This window comes from Diadema setosum, chromosome 4 (genome assembly GCF_964275005.1).
Source record: "Diadema setosum chromosome 4, eeDiaSeto1, whole genome shotgun sequence".
In the NCBI taxonomy this organism is placed as follows: Eukaryota; Metazoa; Echinodermata; class Echinoidea; order Diadematoida; family Diadematidae; genus Diadema; species Diadema setosum.
In genome coordinates this window covers 21904727-21929628 of record NC_092688.1, presented here as the reverse complement: position 1 = coordinate 21929628, position 24902 = coordinate 21904727, and the positions used below count along the sequence as shown (strand labels likewise).

The following is a 24902-nucleotide window of genomic DNA, read 5'->3' as shown; positions in this document are numbered from 1 at the left end:
AATTTTTGATTGCATCGCTCGATCAGATTAATTTTCCACTCTTTCTTTTTATGAGGGGATTCAGAGAGTATTATGCTGAATTTGATTAAGTCATTGACTATACCACTGACGAGACTTCTGGCTCTATTGCGAAAGTCCAAAAACGTATTGTGTACCTCTGCTTTTCAGTTGGCCACTTTTTTTGTTTCATTTTAATATATATATATATTTTTTTTTTTTGGGGGGGGGGGAGGGGGACATTGAAAATTTGTATCTTATGAATTTGTATGTATAGGTTATTCTCCTTTTTAAAACTTTCGTTATGCATTTTCTGGTAATAATATGTATGAGGTATACTTTCTATTTCATCACGGTTTTTTGGTGATGAAATGGAAATCTCAATGGCACTGAATTGAACCCCAAATGCTCATGAGACATTATCGATTTTCAAGGATCATCTGTCAAGCTGGTTGATGGACTCTCTCCAGCTGAAGGTTTAGTAATCTACAAATCAGATAAATATGTCTGCTTTGATGGATTCACCGCCAAAACTGCTGACATGATCTGCGAAGAGCTCGGTTTCCCAGCGGCAGAAGGGTATTTGGATGAATCTAGGCGAAATACGGCGTTAAAGAACAGTTATACCCGGCTCTCATGCTCTGACGGTAACTGTTGTATTGTTCATTATGTTCATGTCGGTTTAGGTACATCTGTTACGCATGTTCGCAAACTGTACTAAAACGTTTAGGTGTCATTTAGTAGAATATAAAATAGAAGTCCTCGGGTCGATGCCTAACATGCCTATTGAAACTTTTGGAATTTGTTTTCTTATATTTGGCACAGTCGTATATTATATTATGTCATTTCGTGTATCAACTAATTTTGAAGAAGACGTAAAAAACACTGAAAACATAGGCCCGGTGTCAATGAGTGTGCTCGACACAAACATCTTTACTTCTCCAGAAGTAGAAAAACTTGCTTTCCATTTGGCGATGGGTTGAGATAAAGCATATATATGTGAAATGCCTAAACAGTATAGGCACTTCATGCCGTTCTCAGAATATTACAGAAGGTAATAATACTTATAATCGTCATAACAGTAACATTATACCTGCATGTTGCTTGTGATCTATCTAAACATTACCTACATGCATAAGTCTTTTCTACGAGTACCTCCAGTTTTTTCGCAGAATGCATTATACGCTCTTCTGGTACTGAGCATAGACATAAACATCTGGCTGTCTGTGTACAATTCGATATCATAAATCTTATATATTTCTTTTTACAGTCAGTTGAAAAAAAAAGGAAAATAAAGTTTGAATTAAATTGAATTGAACTGAAAGAGAATTATCAATGTCTAAAAAAAAAGTTACAGACAGGTCGTATACCTGAAGAACTGAAAATTTAGATGGAATTTACACGGAAGCCTTGATTTTTCAAAGTTTAATGTCTTATTATTTTCCATAAGCACAAGTAAAACTTACATACAGCGAAGGTCGTTTCGAAATATGAGACTATTGGGTTTGCATAAAGCTTGCTAATCTGGTATTTTCTAAATGATCAATTGTTCTCAGTTGCCCTACTAGCCGTTTTTGTCTCGACGTGGCCTGGGTCTGGTATCTTTTGAAGGAGTTAGAAAAACACTGCAATTGGTGGAATAATTTTTGTGTAATTATAACATTACTTACTTAGCAAATCTGATCTTAATGAAGTACCACTAACCTTCACGGTGATATTGTCAGTAAATTTCAAGATTTCAAATGTTTAGAGTATATTCTACACAGAATGATATCACACAAGGTACAGCCACACGCACGTGGCTGTAGCCTGGGTAGTGTCATTTTCAGGTGGTCATAACTATTTGTGGCCTTTTAAGCACTGGAAAGAATATTACCAAATCGGTAACCTATATTACCAAAGTTTAATGTTTAATAGTAACAAAATATTTTTTTTTCAATGCCATATATCCCAGTATAGAGCTTTCATTTATTTATTATATATGGTTATATTGTTTGGGTTATTTTGTTTCACTGTGGGTTACCTTCTAAGATTATACAGGTCAGCACCTATAAGAATAAAGTAAGGTCTAGTACATTATGCTTTTCTGGAATATCATAAAACAATGTAACGTATGTTGCATAAAATGTTTTTAACCATGCAAGTCCTTTTAGTACGTGTCGGAAAATATTCTCCTTTAACTGTGCTAATGTAATTGACTGTATAGTTATCTTGATTTCTGTGAAGTAAATGAAGTAATAAGTATTACTTAAACTCATTATACTTTTTGGGATACATGAAGTATTTGGTAAAACCATTATACGAGCAGTATTATGATAATGATTCTATTGGCAAAGATATGATCAATCTTTTGAAGAATTCAACAATAAATATGTGATGTATGCAACATTCGTATCAAATTCCAGGTTCTCTCCGTTTAGTGGATTGTGTACTGGAAACCATTGAATGTTCGTCGAATAGCAATGTCACAATCAAATGCCGAGGTAAGACTAAGTATAATTATACAATTGACACGTTTAAATATGCATACAAACATACGAATATTTGTTGTATCAATATCAGCCGTAATATGTTCCTGAGTTTCTGACCTACTGTACGTGTCCTAGCAATACATTCCAACCATCAAAAAATTGTCGTAGATTTTACCAAACAATAAACGTATTTGGAAGCAAAAATTTTCATTATCAGTGTATTGGCTTGTACTTCAAATAAGTCGTTTTACATTATGATGCCAATTACGCATTTATTCGCTATACTCTAGAAGCTAGTGGATACCTATGTAATGTCAGTGTTCAAAGGCTCTTTTATCTCTGTTTCCAACATTTTAGTTCTGATTGTTGAAATTGTAAATATTTTTCATATTGGTGTGATAAGTGCTTACATATTCCGTGTAGAATAATGAGTATATCATACTCATACCCCTTTCTACGTAGACCCAGGATTTCTTGGATGCTACCACGGCGACGATACTGTGTTTAAGGCTTTCTCTCACCTAGGCTTTGCTATTCCCTCCTCTGGAAAATGTGTGTTAAACTGTTCGAGAAAGCCTACACACAATGGCACTGCTGTAATGTATCAAGGAAAGTGTACATGTTTTCAACCAGAAGATTACAACACCTTCTGCAGCTCTTCAGTCTGCACTCACGACTGGAGATGTCCTAACGAGACACGTCTCTCAAAGCTAAGGAATTTCCACTATTCTTTTTCCCGTAAGTATTAGAAGCAGAAATTCGATGGTAGCCAGTCAAAGCTCCCTCTCATTTTGACTATCCTCACTATCAATCTACAATAGCTTATTTTAAAATTTACAGATAATTACTCCAGGAAAATTCTTTTGGACAGTTGTCAGTAACAACGTCGATAGTGTGTGATGATTTCATTACTACTTCTTCTTTTTAAGTTAAAACTGCTACAACTTCCAATTAGTATTCAACTATCATCTTCACGATCTTCAGCAATTTCATTACGGCTTGGAAAGACAAACAAGAAATATGAATAAAGATATAATATCCTTTCTTAGAGTATAATGTTTATAATTTCACTTTGTCTTAGTGTGTACAAGGTTTTTCCTCTCTACATAATGCTTCGAACGTACTAGTTCGATCAACAGATTCTAGGTTACTTATGGTAACTGCGCAATGTGAATTGCAGCTACTTTGTATTATCTTCTTATCATTTCACATATCAAAAAAGAACAAAACCCTAGATTAACAGACATTTTGCGCCATATCAAACCTCACAAAAGCAATTCATTAAAGTATTTTCATTTCAAGAGCTTTTTTTTTTTTCGTGATCCCGGGTTTCTTACAAATCCCTGCCTTTCTGTTTCATTGATAGTTTCAGTCGGAGTTTGTGATCACCCTATTCATGTACCTAATGGTGATTGGAGCTCCAACATCACGAGGTTCGGATCTATGGTAACTCACACCTGTAAAGAAGGTTACTTCACCGACGGAGGCGCGACACTTCAGTGTGTTGGAAGACCCGGATGGTCCACTTACTTCCCTGTCTGGTATGATTCAGTACCATCTTGTCAAGTGTTCGAGCAAACAACAGTTGGTGCGTCGAAGTCGTTCATATCATATAGCATTATTCCTTGGACAACGAACCTTCATCATCAGTCATATCGAATACACCCATACACCTATGGTCACACTTTAGAACAACAAATTTAGTGTTTATAAGCAATCATACAGCTGAAATACTTCAATGCCCATCAATGTGCTTACACATCATTCATTTTTATCTATATACAAACTTTTTTTTTCCCAGATTACACCTGCACGTTCAGATTAGAGGATTATACTAATTAAGGCGACTAAATTGTAGATTTGTAAATTGTAGATCTAAATTGTAAATCCCAGGTGGTAAACGAGCCTCATCTAAACTTACATACCCATCTCACCATAGTCCACAACAACAGCAAATTGAACTACAATTTTTTGAGGGTATATACATGGTCTATGGTGCTATGTATTTCATTATCGTTTAGATATTAGCAAATGATTTGAAAATGATAATTATTCTAATTTTTTTAATCATCACACTTGCATCATTTGAAAAAAAAAAACTGATGTTGTATTCCTCGATGAAGAAAACCTTGAAAAGTCATTTTATCTGTATACTCAAGGATCCCTGAACAAAGATTAGAAACATGCATATCATATATTGCCCTTATAAGCTAAATATACTAATGAGGCTAATCAAAGTTAATTGCTCAAGGCTGATAAGGTGGTAGCCAAGCTTAGATTACTACAATGCTAGTACCTATCTAACACAAGAATCTACAAACAAACAAAAGGCCCATACATTCTCATACATTTCCATGTAATGTACATGGAAAATGGTACCAGCTATACTGGACTATTGTACACTGTACATACATGATATTCTAATTAGCTCAGAGGTGATGATATAAAACATTTCTATAGTTTGGAAGCACACGCTGGAGCCATAAATCGTTTCTTGGTCATAGGAAACACTTGAAAATTGTATTATTTCTGTTTTGGGGCTTCCTACGATGAAATTAACATTTTACATATTTGACTAAATTGCTGAATATGATATGAGGGCTATAGAAATTATTGTAAAGTACATTTTCTTCAATACCCTTCTAGCACATAAATCAACAACAACAACAAGCCTATGTACTCCTCCGGTGCCCCGCTTTATCAAAAGATATTAACGATTATGCATTTCCTTACCACACAGCCTGCCACAGACTCAAGATAGAAATCAACTACATTTAACTCTTCATAAAACAGGGCCCAGGTCTGAAAAGTATCTACTCGACTAGTATGGAAATGTTGCTTAGGGCCTACTTTAAGTTTGGTTCTCAGCAGGTTTATAGGGTCTCACTCATTCCAGTGCATCTCTGAAATGTGTTCTTGTTGTCTTCTTTTTCTATTTACAGGCGATAGGAAAAACATTTGACGACATCAGCGATGTCAAGCCCTTCCTTTTCTTCACGTGAGTTGCGACCTAAAGTAGTCCAAATTTCGATTCTATTTTTATCTTAGCTCATCCTGTGCCCTTCCTCTTGTACAAATGGTTATAGAACAAGAAATGTTAACTAGTAATTACCCAAAATTGAGACAAAGATCTACCTCAAGGCAATGTATTCAAGCAGTTGTGTCCAACTTGACTTTTGACAGGCAAAACCATAGAGCGAATGTCGTGATCATCCTTGTGAGCAATATTTTCCAAACTAAACAACATTTGTTCTAGCTCACATGAGCCTTCGCTATTGCAATCACTCTTCGTCTGCATACGTTGTGCGTCGTGCGGAAACATTTTACATATTCATCTTCTTGAAAACAACCAGGGCCGATTTTCACAAAACTTGGCAGGTAGCATCCCTATAGGGGGATAGAATCTTAGTTTGTTCAAATAGGCACCTAACACGACCTGGGGGGCTCCCAGGGGGCCCAACCATCCCCCCCCAAAAAAAAAGAATCTTTGAAGTTACAAATCTTCTTCTCTTGTACCAGAATTTATTGAGCACAGTTTATACCATGAGGTAGTTCACTGATGACTGTTACATAGTTTCCAAATATATTCAAATACATTTTCTTCTTGAAAACGCGTCATCAGACTTTTTTTTAACCAAATTAAGCAAGGGTTATGGCCAGGGTTCCATCTGAGCAAATTGGTACAATTCCCAACCTGGGACACAATGCCGGGGGAAGGGGTGGGGGGCAAAGCCCCCATATTTACGAAATCTATATGAATCTTCTATCTATAGAAACAGGAAAGATAAGCTAAGTTAGTGCTATGAGTAGCTAGATGGTGACTGTAATTTCTTCTTTCTTCATGGCAGATCCAGGGGTGTGTGGGCAGTGGGGGCCGGGAGAACTTACATATTTTCTTCTTCTTTATGACAACACATGATCAAATTTGTCACAAATAACAATGCGTTATCACAAGGATGACAATCTAATTACTTATACAAAGACCCAAGAACCTCTTATTAAAAGGGGAAAAAGTTTTCTAAAACCAGAAACATTCTGAGTAAATACATTACTGACTACACTTTAAATGTTGGATTGTATTCATTTTTTACAGATACTCATATAGTAATCAAACATTACAAGGATACGGCTGGATTGTCCTGCTCATCTGAGCCTACAAGACACTTCTGTTCTACCGAGGGTTCCAGAAAACCATGTACATAGATAGCAATATTTCACATGAACACTCAAATTCTGAAAACAATTTACAACTATTCTCATATAAAAACAACAACCAAAAGTTCATGCAATTAAAATAAAATGAACAAATTATTCACAGTAGCTCCAGGGGTTGCGCGGTGGTGTTTGTTTGTTTGTTTGTTTCTTTGTTTGTTGTTGTTGTTTTTTGGGGGGCAGTTTCTACATTTAAGTCTTTTTTAACATGCATAGTCTTTCTAAGTACTGTGTACTTGGCGGATATTTTCACCAGTGTCATGGGATATGCAAATGGACACTAGGTCGCAATAAGAGCTCTCATAGCTGCCACCGCCCCCCCCCCCCAGTTTGCAATGTTCTCTAGGTTACTAATTTTTTGTGGTATAAACAAATTTAGCAATAAAATGTTGCTTCCATTTTTATCTTAAATGGTCATTTTCGTGACAGAATACTTTGTAATTTCTCATATCGATGTAGATTTTGATTCATTCAGATAGTATGATAAAAGCGTAAGTCACATCTTCAGCTCTGGCTGGCTGGCGATCATTCACCCGTGATGGGTCAATGGGCAATGTTCGAATTTTCCGAATCACCGACTTGTAAACAGCCTCTCCAAAAACGTCTCTATCATCTGACCATCATCGCAGATGCAGATCAGCTGGGAAAGAGTCGGCTAAGTTCGCCCATCTGAAGAACACGGGGCACCACTTTGAGGACAAAGGAGTCGACACCATTGACAAGGAAACCAGCTGGTTTGAAAGAGAATTCCGTGAAGCTGTGTATGTGAATGCGGAAAATCTTTCACTGAACAGAACAGGGGGACTCCGATACAACCTTTCACCAACATACAATTTGGTAATTCGGAAAATTCCTCGAAGTACCAATTATAAAGCAGTAACATCGCCCATTCATCCATCTCGCCAGTCAGATAGAGGTGACGAAGTGACTCGGACGAGTCAGGCGGTGTCACGACCTTGTCTCAATGAATGGACAAGTCCAGTCGAACAGAATTCATTTACACGCTGTTGTAATTTCTTCTTTAGATGATTATGTCCTAATTCTATTAAATATCTTTCAGTGATTGACGGGACATCAGGGACGAAAAATATGATATACAGTCTTACTGGGGCCTTCCTGTGTGTCGCTCTCGCATTGCTTGCTATAGTAGCAATGACTCGGCGCAAGAATAAGCAAAAATCGTGAGTTTTTTGGAATATTTACAAATAAAAACTAAACACAAATAAACATAACGCTAAGGACAGTTGAAAATTTAGGGTAAATTCCACATTACCCGTAAACATATAAATGTATATTGTGTCCGTGATATGTTATGTTGCTCAAAAAATGATTGGTCCGTGTGCGCTCAGATAAGAAATTTATGGCTAATACCAAACGCTCATACATATATAAAGTCACCAGGGGCCCGTTTCATAAAACTTGTCATCAGTGACAAGTTGTCACAGACGTGACAAGCTACTGAAATCCTTGCATCTGATTGGCTGAGAGCAAATTTGTCATAGAAATGTGGCAGTTGTCACTGATGACAAGTTTTATGAAACGGGCCCCAGGTTAACAAACACATACAACAGAATACTACATACTATATTTCCATACTACATTTTTACGTATCAAGGAATTGTTCTCGCAAAGATGATAATATGTTAACTTTGCCTTCACAAAAACACAGAATGATAATCATTGACCAACGTATAGGGCCTGATTTCCTCATGATGTGCACTTATGGTTAAAATCCTATTTCCCTCCGTTCATACAGACGCAGGCCTTCTGAGACCTTAAACCAGATGAATGATCGCTATAATGACGGACGAATAAACATGCACCCTGTTGGAAATTCAAGTCATAGTCATAGTCATGGTCATAGCATGCCCGATAATGTTGATTCACTGCATGCCATCAGTTCTGATGCTGGAGCTGTAGGTTACTCTTTCCGTTACAATCCAGATAACGTGTCCGGACACGTTACAATTCATCAGGAAGACTCGTATCACATCTGCCAAGACAATGCGGAGGTAGAAATGGGGCGTTTTCAGATTCCAGACGTAGAGCAAATCGCCCCTTGTACACTTCCCATACAGAGCAGCGTCCAGTCCACCATCAGCACTTCGCAGACTTCTATGCCTAGTTCTGAATGCTGTGGTCTACATGAAACATCACTGGGTCAACCGGCGGGCGGCTGCGAGGACGAGGATTACCAGGATGTAGACTTTTGTAGAATTGACAGGATATCTAAGGATGACGTAAGATCCCCGTGTGAAACGCACTTGTTTGATGACAGTTGTTACAAGTCGCTCAACTTCGGCAACCGGCCCGACGATGTTTGCACTCGGAGACAGAATGCAGGTCCTAGCAACACTCACATTCATGAAGCCGAAGTTGTCGACGCGTCTGAGATCGACAGGACAATGACAGGCCTAAATGAGTATGTTGAATTCAGCGACTCTACCGGACATACTCCTCACGACTACATAGCACAAAGTTACAACCCTGAACTCTCAGCTTCTGGTTCCAAGTCAAAGAGAAAAGTTTACTCTAATAAAGGAAACACTACGTCCTGTACAAGTATGGGTTTCTTGTTAACCGAACCTTCTGGAGACGTTTTCTATCAATTAGAACGCGAGGAACGAAATAAAGTAGATACTAGCAACGAGTCGCAATTTTCAGAGGCTTTTGATTCCGAAGAATACAGTGTGCTGAATCCTCAAAATGCTACCAACGATGTCTCTATTTCCACAACGAGAGAAAGCGACTTCCATGGCCGCCATGACGCCGCAAATTCGGAATCTAAAAATTGTGATGGATTGTACGCAAAAGTGGACAAAACAGTAGGAGCGTCGTCAACGCCACCACCACTTTGTGAGGAGTTGTATGCTACGGTGAACAAAACAAGAGGGACTTGCGGTGGTGACTCAAAACCAGCATGGCAAGAGGAACTGTACATGAATGTTTAATAATAACACATGAATGCTTACTTAAAAATGACATGCATATGATGTGCTCGTATGTTGTATACTGCTTGAATCCCAGAATTTGTTGTTGTTGTTTTGTTTTTTTTACATTGTAGTCTATTTTCATTCACTTTTTATATTTCTTTTAAGATGATGCACAGGATACCAAATACAACCGAATACTTGAGCATAAAATTACAAATGGACAAAATAATCATTGACCCTGTAAAAGTGAGATACGTCACGCTGGAAAAGTGAAATATGAGGCCACCATAAAAGCATGCTTGGGAGTCAAATAATCTAAATAGCGTTTAGTGATTACTTATTTCTTACATAAGGGATATGACCAAATGGGAAAGAGAAACCCTTGAAGACTACGGATGATAAGTACGACAACTAGAAGTGTACATTAGATGATATTGCAAAGAACAAGGAATTACATTTCCAGTATGTGCATAAGACTAAGTAATACTGATTTGTATTGTGACATGATCATGTTTTAAATTCATCCAACCTTACATCCAAATATATAAAGAGTACATCATTCATATCCTGGAATAAAAATGTTTGCATGCACGACTACAAAATACCAAGGCACAAACAAATCTTTCAAAAAAAAAACTATCCAAAAATCTAATAAAAACTATATCATTGACAATGATTCTATGTGTTTTCGTATTTGTATGATTATTGATTATTTTTGCAATAATATTTATGATAAATCTTGAATGTTTGATAGTATAGGTATAATGGTTTTAAGAAAACTTAATAGTGCAGTGTCAGTTGGTAACTTTTACAGTTTCAGAATAATCTCGCCCATATTGCAGTAGTGAATATGAACGATTTATTCCATATTACAATTCATGTGAGTTTTGCCTTCATATTCGCTCCATACATGATGTGCATCACTGCGCACACATTATCATCAAACATCAAACAAATATCCCGTTACTGGGTGATGAAGATGTAATCGATAGACGCTATATGATTTACAGTAATGATGGCATGGCTTTGATTGTTACCACTGCAGCGCTCAATCCGCCTTGCAGTCATTTGTCTATAGACTTCTGTGTTGAGATAAAGTTAATGTATGAAATGAGGGGACGTAAGATCTGATTGCATACAGATTGTTGCTGTCCTTTTGATATCATGTAATAAACCCACCATAATGTGATCTTATTCTGAGTCATATTTCTCATGTGCTGTTTCGCTATCATTATCTATGTCACTTCCCTCTCTCAGTATATCAATAATCTTTTGCGTCTATCTAATTATCTATAACCTCCAATTTCCTGTGTCTATCAATTTCATGGCTTTATTGTAAGGTTTTAAACATCTGGTACATTCGACAAAGTAACTGTGTAGGCTTTGTATTAATACAAAACGCTCACGTGTTACCAAATCTTTCTTTCTTGTTATGCTTGTCCAATTTCCTTAGAGGGTTTCTGGCATATCATGTGATATGTGTGGCGTTTTAATTGATTTGATTTTGTAAAAAGTGTCGCTATACTTGAATATGTATTACATATTATATCCCATAATGAGCTTATAGAGGCATGGTATTTCTAAAAGTGACCATGACATTCCTTCAGAGAAAAAAAAAAGAGAGGAAAAGACAAACAATTTATTCAAAATATTACTTTTTATGTACATATAACCTTTACTTTAAAATCCAAAATTTGGAAGTCGCTGCACTCCCAAGATTATTCTCGCTGAGTTGTGAAGGGTCACATCGTTCGATCCATTATGTGTAATAACGCTTTCTTCATTGAATAGACTTGGATATAAAGTTTCAGCTTGGTTTCGTAGAGGGTGTCGAGATACAAAATGCAATCGTTTGGATCGTCTCCAACGTAGATAATATTATGTCTGTCCTTTCATTGAAGAAAAATCTCCTTTCGGTTGGCACGTAGGCCCCATAATATATTCGAAATGAATTGTTTACTTTTTTTGCACGACATATGAGACGTAAGATAATGATTCCTCTTCTGCATAGTAAATTTGTAGTAAACATTGACAAAGATTTTCTTTGAAGGGGAATCGCGAGAATGCATTGAATTTATTGATATATTTATGTAATTAAGCTTTGTCAGTAATTATATCATGATGAAAATTATAATAAATAACTGTATGATAAATAAATAAATAACAAATAATAGGTAATAGAATAACTGTATATATATATATATATATATATATATATATGTCTATATATATATATGTATTTAGATTTATTTATTAATGTATTTATTTATTTATTTATTTATTTATTTATTTATTTATTTATTATGAATTTATAAACACGAATTTTATTTCATGTATTAAGGAATGTTATTCCTGGATCAACCGAGATTCATTTTCAACCTGGTAATTGATGAACAGAGGCACATTTAAAGCGTGCAAGAATAGGGTTGGACAAAGTCAATGTCCCAGTCTAGCTTGTCACGTTACTGGCGTGAGCTTGATGTCTACTAACATCGAGGTTACTGACATGAGAAAGCAGGTAACCATAACTATACATGTCTTCTTTGTAAAGATTTTGAGGAAATCTTTGTAAAGATTTTTAGGAAATCTTTAGTCCTTCAGATTTCCTTGTTCACAGTAATCGTTGGCATGGTCGGTTTGTGCTTTCGTGTTCTTGATTACGGCGTGGTCTTCCAACTTTCGTTTATGATGTCACAGAGAGCTGGTGAACTACATAGCACTGGATGAAAATCAAAGAAGTCCATTTTGCCTTTTAAAGACTGTGGTCTGGTGCTGAGGAACAAAATAATTCAGTTCAATTCAATTAAAATTTGTTTTCAATTTTATAGATATTTTTTCACTTCATTTTTTTTTGTCTACCCCGGCCAGTCACTAAAAACATAATAATCACAGTAGCTTTTTTAATCTTCGCCCGGCCATCTTGCCCTCAACAACTATGCTCATATCAAAACGTCCTTATCATGTTCCAATTCATGTCCATATCAATCATTGATAAATGTAGAGCATCCCCTCCCGTATGAATTTATTTCGACATCATACCATTTGCCTTCTGTGCAAAGGTTTATTCTGTATCTTAATTTCATCACCGATTCGAAAATACCCAACCATAGATTACAAATCAAGTTGTTGTTTTTTCTCTCTTATTCCATTCAATTCAACATATTGCATTCGAAGTAAATTATATGTAGTGAGTTACGGTTGAATAGTACAACAAACCATGACAAAATCTTTTGTACTATGGTTATAGAAAAAATAATGACTTCGCAATGAATAACGAAAAGTAAAACGAAAAGATATCGATTACATTGTGTTGGCAGACAAATGTAGTTATCAAAGCAGAACTCCAGGAAATAAATTCACAAAGAAATAGGATGTGATAAAAAAAGTGCACGTTTTATGTATGCTTGTATGGATGTACGTGGGTGTATATGCGTGAGGACAAGCATGATCACTACTACTCTCCCTTGTGGTCTTTTGTACCGTCATTTTACTAACTGAAACTGAAACTTCATACAATTTGGAAGGACGGGCATCTTGAAATACAGCTATTGCCTTTATTGGTTATTTCATGCCTGTGTAATGTGGCGTTGCTTGATCACAATTCTTGATGTAATTGGATGTGATACGGAATTCTCTCATTATATCGAGAAACTGATGAATGAATTATCGGATTATCCTGAAGCGTGACTTATGAATTATTCAAAGTCTGCATAACTAAATTCATTGTGAATATTGATGCTACCACGTGACACGCTCCAGATAAGAAGGGTTCCATGATATGAAGCGTTACAAAGAGGGTTCGTGAGCTCCAGATGATTTTTTTTTTTCAAATTTGATATGCCCTTACATTCAATTCAATTCAATTCAATTTCATTTTTAATTTCCACCCAAAAAAAAAAGTGAAACAGCATAAAAATCGTGCATAAAACAATCACATTGCTTGATCAATAAAAAAAAAAATTATAAAGCAATTTGAATCGTAGAGTATAATTACAATGAGATATGATAGATATGATATTCAAGCCCAGACCATTAATTGTTTCAAGGGATCGAGTGTACGTTTGTCTTTCAGGATACACTGATATGGTATTTCTTATAGTATAAGGCTAGGACTATACATATTCATCACCCAGTTTTTAGCTCTCCGTCTTTCCCCGTGAAAGATGAGATAAGAACGTTATATATGAATCATAATCAAGTGAATTCATTTTAGCAATCTTTCGTACGATTTTCTGATTTCTTGACCATGTAAAGAAAATAAAACCACCCAGAATCAGTTTCCAGTAAGCAATGGGTTAAAGACTGTGAATCAGATTGAAATCCATGAAACTGAAAGCAGATTCTTTACGATATCAACTTACCCATCAGAATATTGATGCTTGAAAGATTCTCTCAGGAGAACATTTGTGACCCGCTACAACAAAATGGTCCTAAAGTCGCGCACGGTCGAAGCCGTGAAAATCTAGTTTGAAGTTAGAGCACCAAAATTGGTCAAAACTTACGATTTTCAGAATTTGACATATTATTAGAGTCTGACATGTCTTCTATCATCTGTCGAAATTTTGAAGCAAAATTATGAAAGGAAAGATAAAACAATAGCGTTTTTCTGGGCCATGTTTTTTTTTTGGCGTTTCAACGAAGCAGAAACTGGTTCGAACATTTGGATTGAGCGCCACACATAGGCTCCGCCCCTAACAACGACCAGAGTGATCTCATTGGTCAGTTTGCTGCTTGCCGCTAACCGAAGCGTGAAGCTCGCACACTGCCCAGTCGACTGGTGCGTGCGGGCGGGTTGCGCTATGCCTAGCCGCTTCTCCTGACATCCTGGTCACTGATTGGTCGTTGAGGAGACCGCCGACGCTGTGTTTGAATGAGCATTTCGGGGGTTGCTAGGGCTTAACTTCTATTGTCCGGAGGTGAATACTGACTTACGTGTCTCTTGATTGTGATTGCGTCGCAAGGAGAACTTTTAGGGCGCTTTTCTCGAAACAGTGATTTCCCAGACGTCTTGACATGGTCTCTTTTAAACATCGATATCTCCGCAACCGATTATTTTTATAAGACGTGTTATATATCAATTTAAAGCAGAAAGATTGGGGAATTGTGTCATGCAATTTTCAAATAATCGACCTCGCCCGACTTTAGGATCATTTTGTTGTAGCGTGTCACATTTATTTAAACCTATCATTTATGTATATCATTGATATAAACGAAAGCTATTGCGTAGGTAATAATTTGTTACTACCCCATTAACCATCACGGATACAAAGGTATCCAAAAGAATAAAGAAAGAACACCTTGTTGCTACGAGGAGAAGAATTGCATGACATGCTTAAGTGGTTTCTCATGCTATTACATCCATTGTTTCCTGAAAGACCAGGCACTTTATCGAGACGTCAACTTTGAACTTTCATGGCACAAGAACACTCATGCAGGGAGTGGCCGAATGGTTGCGCATTGACATCACGCGCACCTTTAGGGCTCCTCTTCTCATCCAGCATACACAGAAGAAGAATATTGAACACAATTTTGTTGAATCATACTGTTCAGCGCATGACACCTGGCTTAAAGGAGAATATCCTGACTGAGTTGCATATACTGCAGTTATAGCCTGTGCGTTCATTTTGCTGTCTAGCCGTGGGAAGGGATACTGTGGACTGAACTTAGATTTCACAGCGTACCTAGTGTTGAATTGCAGTTGGTTTAAATGTTAGTTAACAATCTGAAGAAGATGTTTAAGTAGTATCATACTTTGGTTTCGTCCTTCATAATCCGTTCTTTGCTACCTCAACGCAACTACATTTGCATTGTACCGGGTTGGGCAGGGCTACTATGCATTAGGCGATTGGTTTGCTATACAGTGTTGTTTGTTTGGGTTTTTTTTTTTTCAATCGAAGAGAGAATGGCTTCATTTGTATGGGTGTTTGCTGGTCTCATTTTTTACAATCCGTTCACTACGTCGTCAACGCCGGAAACAACTACAGAGTGTAAGTATTTTGTTTCTATGAATACGTATTTCACATAGTTATTCATCCCTTGGATTGTCTGCATTTCTGTAACAAGAAAACCTAGTAGAGTCAGTTTAACACAATTATCTTATAGTTTTCCCGACTTTTAAGCCACCGCTTGATTTTATATTCACCATTGATATCCAGTATAGCGGTACAGCAGTTAAACTGCTAGCATTGAGAGCAGATGAGGCTAATCAAAGTCGTTTTCCAGATTGGCAGTGCGAAGCTAAAAAAAAAATAAAATAAAGATAGATTGTACAAAAGGCACACATACAGAAGATAGAGATATCGTTTTCTCTTTTCGAAAAATTATTCTGTCAAATTGAACAGTAAAACTGTTAACTTAGACTTGATCAGAGAGTATTGATAAATAGTTGGAGGGTGTTTTTTTTTCCTAATTTGTGCGTCTGTTTTATACTCATTTGTCCAAGCGCTAAAGCAGTGATTACTCTTTAGTGGGGATTTCGCAAAGGCTCGTAAGAAATGGTCAAAGATTTACTTCCACGTCCCGATTTTTTTTCTTTGCAGATTTCTCTCTGAACTGTTCCGATGATCCACTGTCCCTAAATCTGTCGTGTGATGCAGACTGCGTCACAAAGGGTCATATCTGGGTTATACGGGCACCCCGTGGACGGCGAATCCTTTCAGAAATTGAGTCTACCAACAACAAAGTCATGGGAATTGATGTTCTGGATGAAATATCTAAGAAATCATCCAAAATTCTGATTGAGAATCACACGCTGTCTTCTGTTCTCCTGTCACTGACCCATAAGACGAAGATACGGATATGGAATATATAAGTTCCCAGTGATATTCAGGTTGATGTTGCAGTGTTTCAACGGTGAGTATAATGACTTTATCTCGAGTATAAATGGGTCTATAAGTGTGTCATTTTTGCTGGAACCTGGAACAGAGGTCAAATGTGTACATGGATTTTTCCATTTTTGCTTAAGCATACTTTTTCGTCATGAAACCACAAATATGAATACAGATATACCTAGGGTATAAAACACTTGTGAAGATCATGCAGGTGATTTCAAGACTCAACATGTGCAAACATGTATACTTACACAGTTTTCGAAAAGAAAAAAGGTAGCGCATAATTTCTCCTTCAAAGTAATATGCATTTAGTTCAAATTGGCAATAATCACTATGTTATATTCGCATTCAAACCGAGGAGCAACTCCGAGCCACTTAGATTCATAAAATGCTTTGTCAAAGCAGATAAGTACATTAAACTTAACCTGATACCTCTAACCCAGTGACCATCCACAAGATTAGAATTTAGATTGTATTTAGCAGGCGGTGTTTAGATTTTTCCCGGAATTAGACTTTTGTATTAACGGTTGCAGGAATAAATAAATGAGTCTTAAGGATGTGACTTACAATGTACTTACCACATTATTATTATCGGTGTTTCAATGGATAAGGAATTTAAAGAGCCTGGAGATGAGTGGAGAAAATACTGACAGTAGTTTCTGTGGAAAGTGACGAGTCAATTGACATTGGCTTTACTGTACCGTAATGATGATAATCGTGACAAGATAACGATAATCGTGATGATAATGATCATGATGATTACATTGATGATGATGATGAAGATGATGAGATGACGACGATGATGATGATATCGTTGAAGCAATAATATTACTAATGCATAACGATGATGATCAGTCACTGATTGTAATGGTAAAATAGTTTTTGCTTTTGAATAGCGTATATTACATGAGCACAGACGAAAGCAAGAATATGATTCACTATCGTATCATTTTCTATTGTTTGTTTTTTTACAGACCCCTAAATTTCTGATGTAATATACATTTGTAGAATTTATATTTGCATGCATTCTACATTCATTGCCACTCAAAATTTCAAGTAATTACATTCTTGTTGTTTCATATTACTTTCTCCGATGGTCATTGCTGTTGTATGAGCCTTACTTTTTCAAACTCTTCTTTGGCATGGTAATTCACTTTTTAAATTTGTTTATTTTCATATTAACTCAGAGGAATTAATTCTCCTCTGAACATAGGTACCATGAACAAAATTATCAGTGATACAGAAAGAATGGAAAATAGAGAATGAGCGTGCATGATGTGTTTATCAACGCAAGCTTGTTTATTTGCAGTTCCCTGAAATCTTTGGTATTAATTTCCGGATATCGGACGGACCAGAGGTAACCAATACACTTAAAAAAAATATGAGCATATATAGTTGTATAGTACTCCTGAAATACTTTTTTCTCTCTTTACGTATTGTTACATTTGAAGAATACTCGACCGAAGCTACACAGCACAGCTACAGCTATCAAAGCGGAAAAAAAAAAATATGTATTAGAGTAAACAAAACCTTTGATTTAAAGACAAATACGTATATACATACAAAAAAAAAAAAATGTGTAGGAGAAGCCTTAAGATGATTATGTAGGCTCGACAATACCTCTACTTTGCCCGAACAAGGAGAAAACAGATGAAAAATACGAAGAGGGATGCACGATATAGGGTTATATAGAACCATTTTTGCAGAGTATTCTCTCACTGAAATATCTGTTATCTGTGTCTGAGAACAAGTAAAGTGAACAAAACCACATTTCGGAAAACAGGTATTCCCATAACATCCTCTCCGCCCTGTAAAAAGATTGTTGTTTACTTTGCGATATTGTTCTAGTACGCAGAGGGTGAAACGTATCTTTCTGTCACGGAGGAGCGATAGGCCCCAAAAAGGAGAAAATGACAAATATAAGGAAAATAAGATGTCAGAAATTTCATTTTCAGTCAATCTGTAGATATAAATTCTCATGTTACAAAGGCACCAACATGAAATGTTTAAACTTCATGACTTCGATTTTGTTTTCAAATTACTCATAAATATGAGTTGATAAAAAATTAATAGAAATATTTTAATGGGCCACATAACGGACATGGGAGCAAGTACCCTTTATCAAACATTTCTAGGTACAAACAGTAATCTAATGCAGGTATCTTATTTTGATACGGTCCGTGGGTATATGTAAATACTCCTAATTTCTTTCTTTGCAAAATTTTTGCAGAACAATGTTATTGACTGTTATCAACGGCTTTATTGAACACGCTCGATAAGTCTCTACAATGATCAAAATTTGACATAATACGCAGAATTAGCCTTTCACTTCGTTATATGAAAGTTAGCTGGCTACGCTCTCCCAAGCTTCCGTCCATTTTATTTGTAAATTATGCGCTAAATTATTTACGTAAATATACAATATATATATATATATATATATATATATATATATGTATATATATATATATATATATATATATATATATTGACACGCATAAAGACTTCGATAAGACAACAATTAGGCAACATCTTATTCTCTCTGAATTATTATTACGTATTTTTTGTCGACAATGAAGTTGTCTTTTCCATCTGCCTTGCCTGAACACGCTTGCAGGATGATTACATTAATATGATGATTACATCAATATACTCAGCTGTACTTTTGATATCAGGTGAACTTTCGCTATATCAACACTATCAAATGTTATTTAATGTTATGTCTGCTTTTTTCTAAAATTGGTATGCAACTAGCCCAACATATGCCCACAATCTTTACCCCGTTAAATGAGTTTTTGAAATAAAAAGTATATGATATTCCACTGCTTTATTTCCAATTTACAACTAATTAGAATTAGCAATAAATAAACAAGAAATGAATGAGAATTTATTGGGCACATTTGCTACTAATGATATCATATTGATAAGCGTCATCACTCTAATTGGAAATCCACTTGTTTATAACCCTTTCACTTTGTAATACGTCGCGTATAGTGCCAGCGAGCAGGAAGTTGACACAGAGATTTCATGCTTTCATAATGTCTCGCCTTGAGTTTTGTAATGGTATTCTATATGTTCCAACGAACAATGAAATCCAAAAGTTGTAATGAATACAAAAGTCTGCGGCTAGATTGGTTACTCGTGGTTGACCTAATGTGCATTTAATTTCAATTTTAAAGCAATTGCATTGATGCCAGTTTCTCAACGAATTAGCCTCAAGATTTTAACCATGGTAGTAGACCCCACCATCTACAACAGTTGAAAACAAAATGTCGTCCGGCAAGAAACCTTCAATCTTAGTCAAAACTTCTTTTGTTCGGCCCTGTGATATCAACAACTTTTTATGGTGCGAGGTCTTTGAAACTGACAGCTGCTGAGTTATAAAACAAATTACCCACACATTTCAAGCAGTCCGATACAGTTGATGATTTTAACAGTCTTTAAAATGCATTTCTTTAACTTGGCAATGGACTGAGCTTTTTGCTGAACAACTTTTGTCATTCTTGGTGTTGCCTTGTTTCCTCTTTTTTCACTCTGTCTCTCATATCTGTTGACATGATAAGAAATTATCTCCTAATATAGACATTGATAGAGAAAGTCAAAACACATTTGAACTATTGTAATATTCGACAGTTAAATTCGCATTAGCTCTAGTCATGCTGTCCTTATCTTTGGGTCTTTAATAATTATTACATTGTTGTTTAGGGGAATATCTGTGGAAAACTTTCATGTAAGCCCTTTAATACTAAAGAAAGTTATGAGTATGAAGTTTTCAGCACCAATTTTCGCTCATGTTTTCACTCTTTAACAACATTGCTAATGGTTAGGTATGAAATATAAGATTATATTTCATAAACAAATAAGATACAAATCAATTACCTCAATACCTATTCTATAATATATATATAATATTATGAAGAATATGATAATGCACAAATACCCTACACTACTCGGACAACTTTTAAAATTTTGTTCACGAACCCTTAACAAAAAGACAAGCAGAATTCTTTCTGTCATGGACCTAAACTTTGGAAAGAGATCTATCATAAATCATTTGGGCGAAGTATGGAAGTTTCTTGCTCAAATTTTAAGGAGCCACAAAGTTTATCGAGTTTTAAGAGAAATTTTTAAATAAAAGGATCAGTCAGACAAAAAGATCATTAACATTTTTTGTTTTCATATTTTCAATGATATTATACCCACTGTTCTCTCTTTTACCTTTCTTTCACTCTTCCTCCTCTTAGTATCATCTCAGGTATCGTATTTTCCCACTTACATGTATATTGTTCGTGTTTCTCGTTTTTGCTTTTCATATACGTTCTGTGCCCACGGAGAGCCCCTTCAATAGCATTGACTAATCATAATCATGAGGTTAATGTTCCAATTCACCTTCTATCTCTTTAATTTCCGTTTCTTTCTTTGACTGATTGTTTGTTTCCTTCATTCATTTGCAATGTGTTGTATTTGATATAGGCTTTGATTCACGGTTTTGTTTATATTCGTTTTCCGGAACCCTATTAATCATACGACCGATTAACCCTACAATTGCATAATTCAGCACTTGTGAGAATATCTCACATTCCATATTCGGTAATTAAATCGTCGTTTTATTATGGAGACCAATTAGCCCAAATCTAGCCTTTGTGATAATACAGCCAGATAACAGTAGATCGGAAAATATCTTCTTCTTTTTTTCATCCGGAATTTTTTAATGGCATAGCTCAATTGCATTCTTTGTTTCATTCTTTACGTTTTCCCCTTGGAGAGGGGGTTAATTTACAGAAAATATGCTGGATTTTATTAGTTTATTGTCTATACTAATAACGAGACTACTCGCTCTCTTGCCAAAGAAACAGAAATCCTTGGCAAATCAAACACATCGCGCAGATTGATCAATCAGGTATAAAGCGACATGCATCCACCACTCATTATTATCATCATCAGTGAACCCGATTTCCTCTTTGGATCTTGATAATTTTCAAGGATCATCAGTGAAGCTGGTTGATGGACCCTCCCCCACAGAAGGTGTAGTAGTCTTCAAACCAGACAGATATGTTTGCCTTTATGGATTCACGGCCAAAATTGCTGAATTGATCTGCGGAGAACTCGGTTTTCCAGCGGCAGAACGGTATTCGAATGAGACTATGCGAAACACGGAATCACGGAACAGGATCTGGCTCTCATGTCCCTACGGTATTATCCATGTCGGTTTGAGTACTAAGTAAATCTGCTATGCATGTATAATATACCGTACTCAACATTTCATTTCATTTCATTTCACACATGCATGTTCACATGCATGTTTTTTATTTTCATTTCCAATCAATATACTCAAGTAATACACTTCAAATGATTACATATCTTAGAACATAATAATACATATTTGTTATTAAAAGAACTTCATGGAAATGAAAATTGAGGGGCGCTAAAAAGCGAACTTGTATAGTGCAGTCCCCTCACTTACGTTACATTACTGCAATACATTAACTATACATGGCTTTATAACACAATACAACGATACATGTACCGTACAAGGTAATCATTGGAAGTATACAGTTTTCATTCAATCGAATCGGATGGTAACATGAAGCATACGCTTTCACACATACACATACACATACACATACACATACACATACACATGCACACACATACACACATACACACACACACATACACACACATATACACACAAGCACACACACACATACGCACACACACGCACGTACACACACATGTATGCATCCACATACATTGTGCACACACAGAAGAGAGTAGGGAAAGAGAGAGAGGGAGTGAGGGAGGGGGGAGTAGAGAGAGCGAAGGGAAGGTCAGCATTCTCGATGCAGGGTGAAGAAAAAAGAACAATTCCAAACAGTCAAACTAATCATGGGGTACATATGAGCTAATCAAATATTTCTTTAGATTACTAGAGAATGATTTCAAACTAATAGAATCTTTTATATTTTTCTCGAGGGAATTCCTAAATTTTGGGTCACTGTAAATAAACGTGGATTTTGTAAGTAAAGTTCGGGTGAGGGGCAAATGATACTCATCTGTTTGACGAGTGGGGTATTTATGAATATTTTTATTCTTATTAAACATATTTTCAAAAACTAAAGGAAGTGAATTATTATGCAAACTGTACATAAATTGACCAAGGTAATAATAATACAAAAACCTTATTTTCAAAACCTTATTCTCCACAAATAATCCGTCAGTATGGGAATATTTGGAGGTATTACATATTACTCGAAGTACTTTTTTTAAAACAAAAATAATCAATCCAAATAAGTTGAATGTGTATTTCCCCATTCTAGAATTCAATACATCAAATAAGGTAAAATTAACGTTGAATATAACATTAACAACGTTTTAACAGGAAAACAAAACTTTACTTTATTGATTACACCTATGTTACTGGAAATTGTGCGGCATATACAATCTATAATGTTGTTTTCAAGAAAGCTTACTGTCTATAGTTACACCAAGACATCTAACAGAATGAACCTGTTTTATCACTTCATTTTCAAAAATTATATCATGTGGCAATTTATCAAGAGTATTACTAAATAACATCACATTTGTTTTCTGCAAATTAAGCGATAATGTATTTGCTCTTAGCCATTGCATTATCTTGTTCAATTCTACATTCATAATATCAACTCATGTATGAGGATTTGAATGAGAAAAGAAAAGATTAGAATCATCTGCAAATAATATAAAAGAAAGAACATTTGAAGATTTTGGAAAATCATTGATGTAGATAATAAAAAGTAACGGCCCTAGTATACTTCCTTGTGGAACTCCACAATCAACTGAACGCAAAGAAGATCTTTCATTGTTTATACAAACAAATTGTTTTCTGTCTTTCAAATGGCTTCTGAACCATTCCAAGGCCTTCCCACGTATGCCATAATGATTAAGTTTATAAAGAAGAATGTCGTGGTTAATCGTGTTAGGCCTTGGAGAGGTCCAGGAAGATTCCTGCAGTACGTTACGAAAATTTCGTGTATTAGTCAGCAGAATGAAAAAAAAAAAGAGAAATCCATGAGACGATGCCTAATGCAACTTATATATCATATGGCTATGTTGTGTGCATTGTCATTCTTTACTATCTGATTATAACTACAAAGCACTAAACAGCTTTAGCAGGGAAAACGTAGGCCCCGTGTGTTCGGGTGACAAATTACGCGAATATATGTATATTGCATCGGGGTAGAACATACTTTGCATCTGGCAAATGATTGAGATAGTGTTCTATTCCATTCTACGTTTGTAAAGTAATTAAACAGTATTGAACGCTCAGATCATCTGAGTCGCAGAATGTTACGAAACATAATGATAAATATCGTAATATTACAGTAATATTATGTATGCACATTAATTGTTTGTGATTCTTCGAAAGTCACCCCCCCCCCAAAAAAAAAAGGATTTTTGCAAGGAAACCTTGATTTTACAAAATTTTGATAACTCAGTTTTAACGACGACTACAACTGCAAGTTGCAAAGTTAAAGGTTGTTTTGAAATTTGAGACTGTACTAAGCCATTGAAAAGATGAGATGTAAGCATCATGTGCTGCACTGTTTAATTTCTATAAGATGCGGGCAGAATAGTCAGCAACATAAAGATTTCAGAATAGCGCCGAGATAGTGAATTTAAGCATTAAAAACATACACCAGCATGAGTAGAGTGCAGCCCTGATACTAAGATATCTTAATATCTTTCCAAGGATTAACGCACCTTCAGGAATCGAAATCAGAAATTCATCTTAAAAAGTACAAACCCTTCTACGGTATACGACAGTGTGCAGTAAGCATGATACATCCACATGTGCCCTGAGAATTTTAGGAAAAGTTTAAAACTCATACTTTGAGAGAAACATGAGATATTTGGCATAACCAAATATAATGCAGCATCATTATGATAACTTTTGCTAGTGACGAGATAATCTTTCGAATAACAAATCTACAAGCAATTTTCATATCAATTCACAGGTTCCCTCCGCTTAATGGATTGTTCACTGGAAACCACTGAGTGTCCGTCGAATAAGCATGTCAGACTCAAATGCAGAGGTGAGACTAAGTATGTACAATATGTTTAGATGTGCATACAAACATATGAATATGTGACCCGCTACAACAAAAGGATCCTAAAGTCGCTGACGGCCGAGCCAAGAAAATCGAGTTTGAAGTCAGATCATCAAAAGCGGTCAAAACGATCGGATTTTTGTTTTTGGCATAATTTTGTAGTCTAATGTATCGTCTAACATCTGCCGAAATTTCGAAGCTAAATAACGGAAGGAAAAGCAAGAAAATAGCGTTTTTCTGGGCCATGATTTTTCCGACTGTCAACGGAACAGAAATGTGTCCGAAGATTTGGATTTAGCGCCGCAGCTAGACCCCGCCCCTAGCAACGAGGAAGTGATCTTATTTGTCAGTGAGTGGCATCCTGGTTAC

The 24902-nt window shown here is 35.9% G+C and overlaps 1 protein-coding gene across 1 annotated transcript; it reads left to right on the top strand.

Moving 5' to 3' along the window:
• Positions 1–2459: 2459 nt before the first annotated feature.
• Positions 2460–9631, top strand: LOC140227706 (uncharacterized). The gene is made up of 5 exons (XM_072308118.1): positions 2460–2480; positions 5411–5466; positions 7310–7431; positions 7741–7861; positions 8437–9631. Exons 1-5 carry the CDS (start codon positions 2460–2462, stop codon positions 9629–9631), a joined length of 1515 nt encoding a protein of 504 aa, XP_072164219.1.
• Positions 9632–24902: the final 15271 nt, after the last annotated feature.

Bases quoted from the DNA above. Each gene is read 5' to 3' on its own strand.
- LOC140227706 (XM_072308118.1), top strand. From the start codon at position 2,460: ATGTCACAATCAAATGCCGAG. The intron at 5,467-7,309 runs GTGAGTTGCGAC...CCATCATCGCAG, and splicing joins AAGCCCTTCCTTTTCTTCAC to ATGCAGATCAGCTGGGAAAG. The intron at 7,862-8,436 runs GTGAGTTTTTTG...CCGTTCATACAG, and splicing joins CGCAAGAATAAGCAAAAATC to ACGCAGGCCTTCTGAGACCT.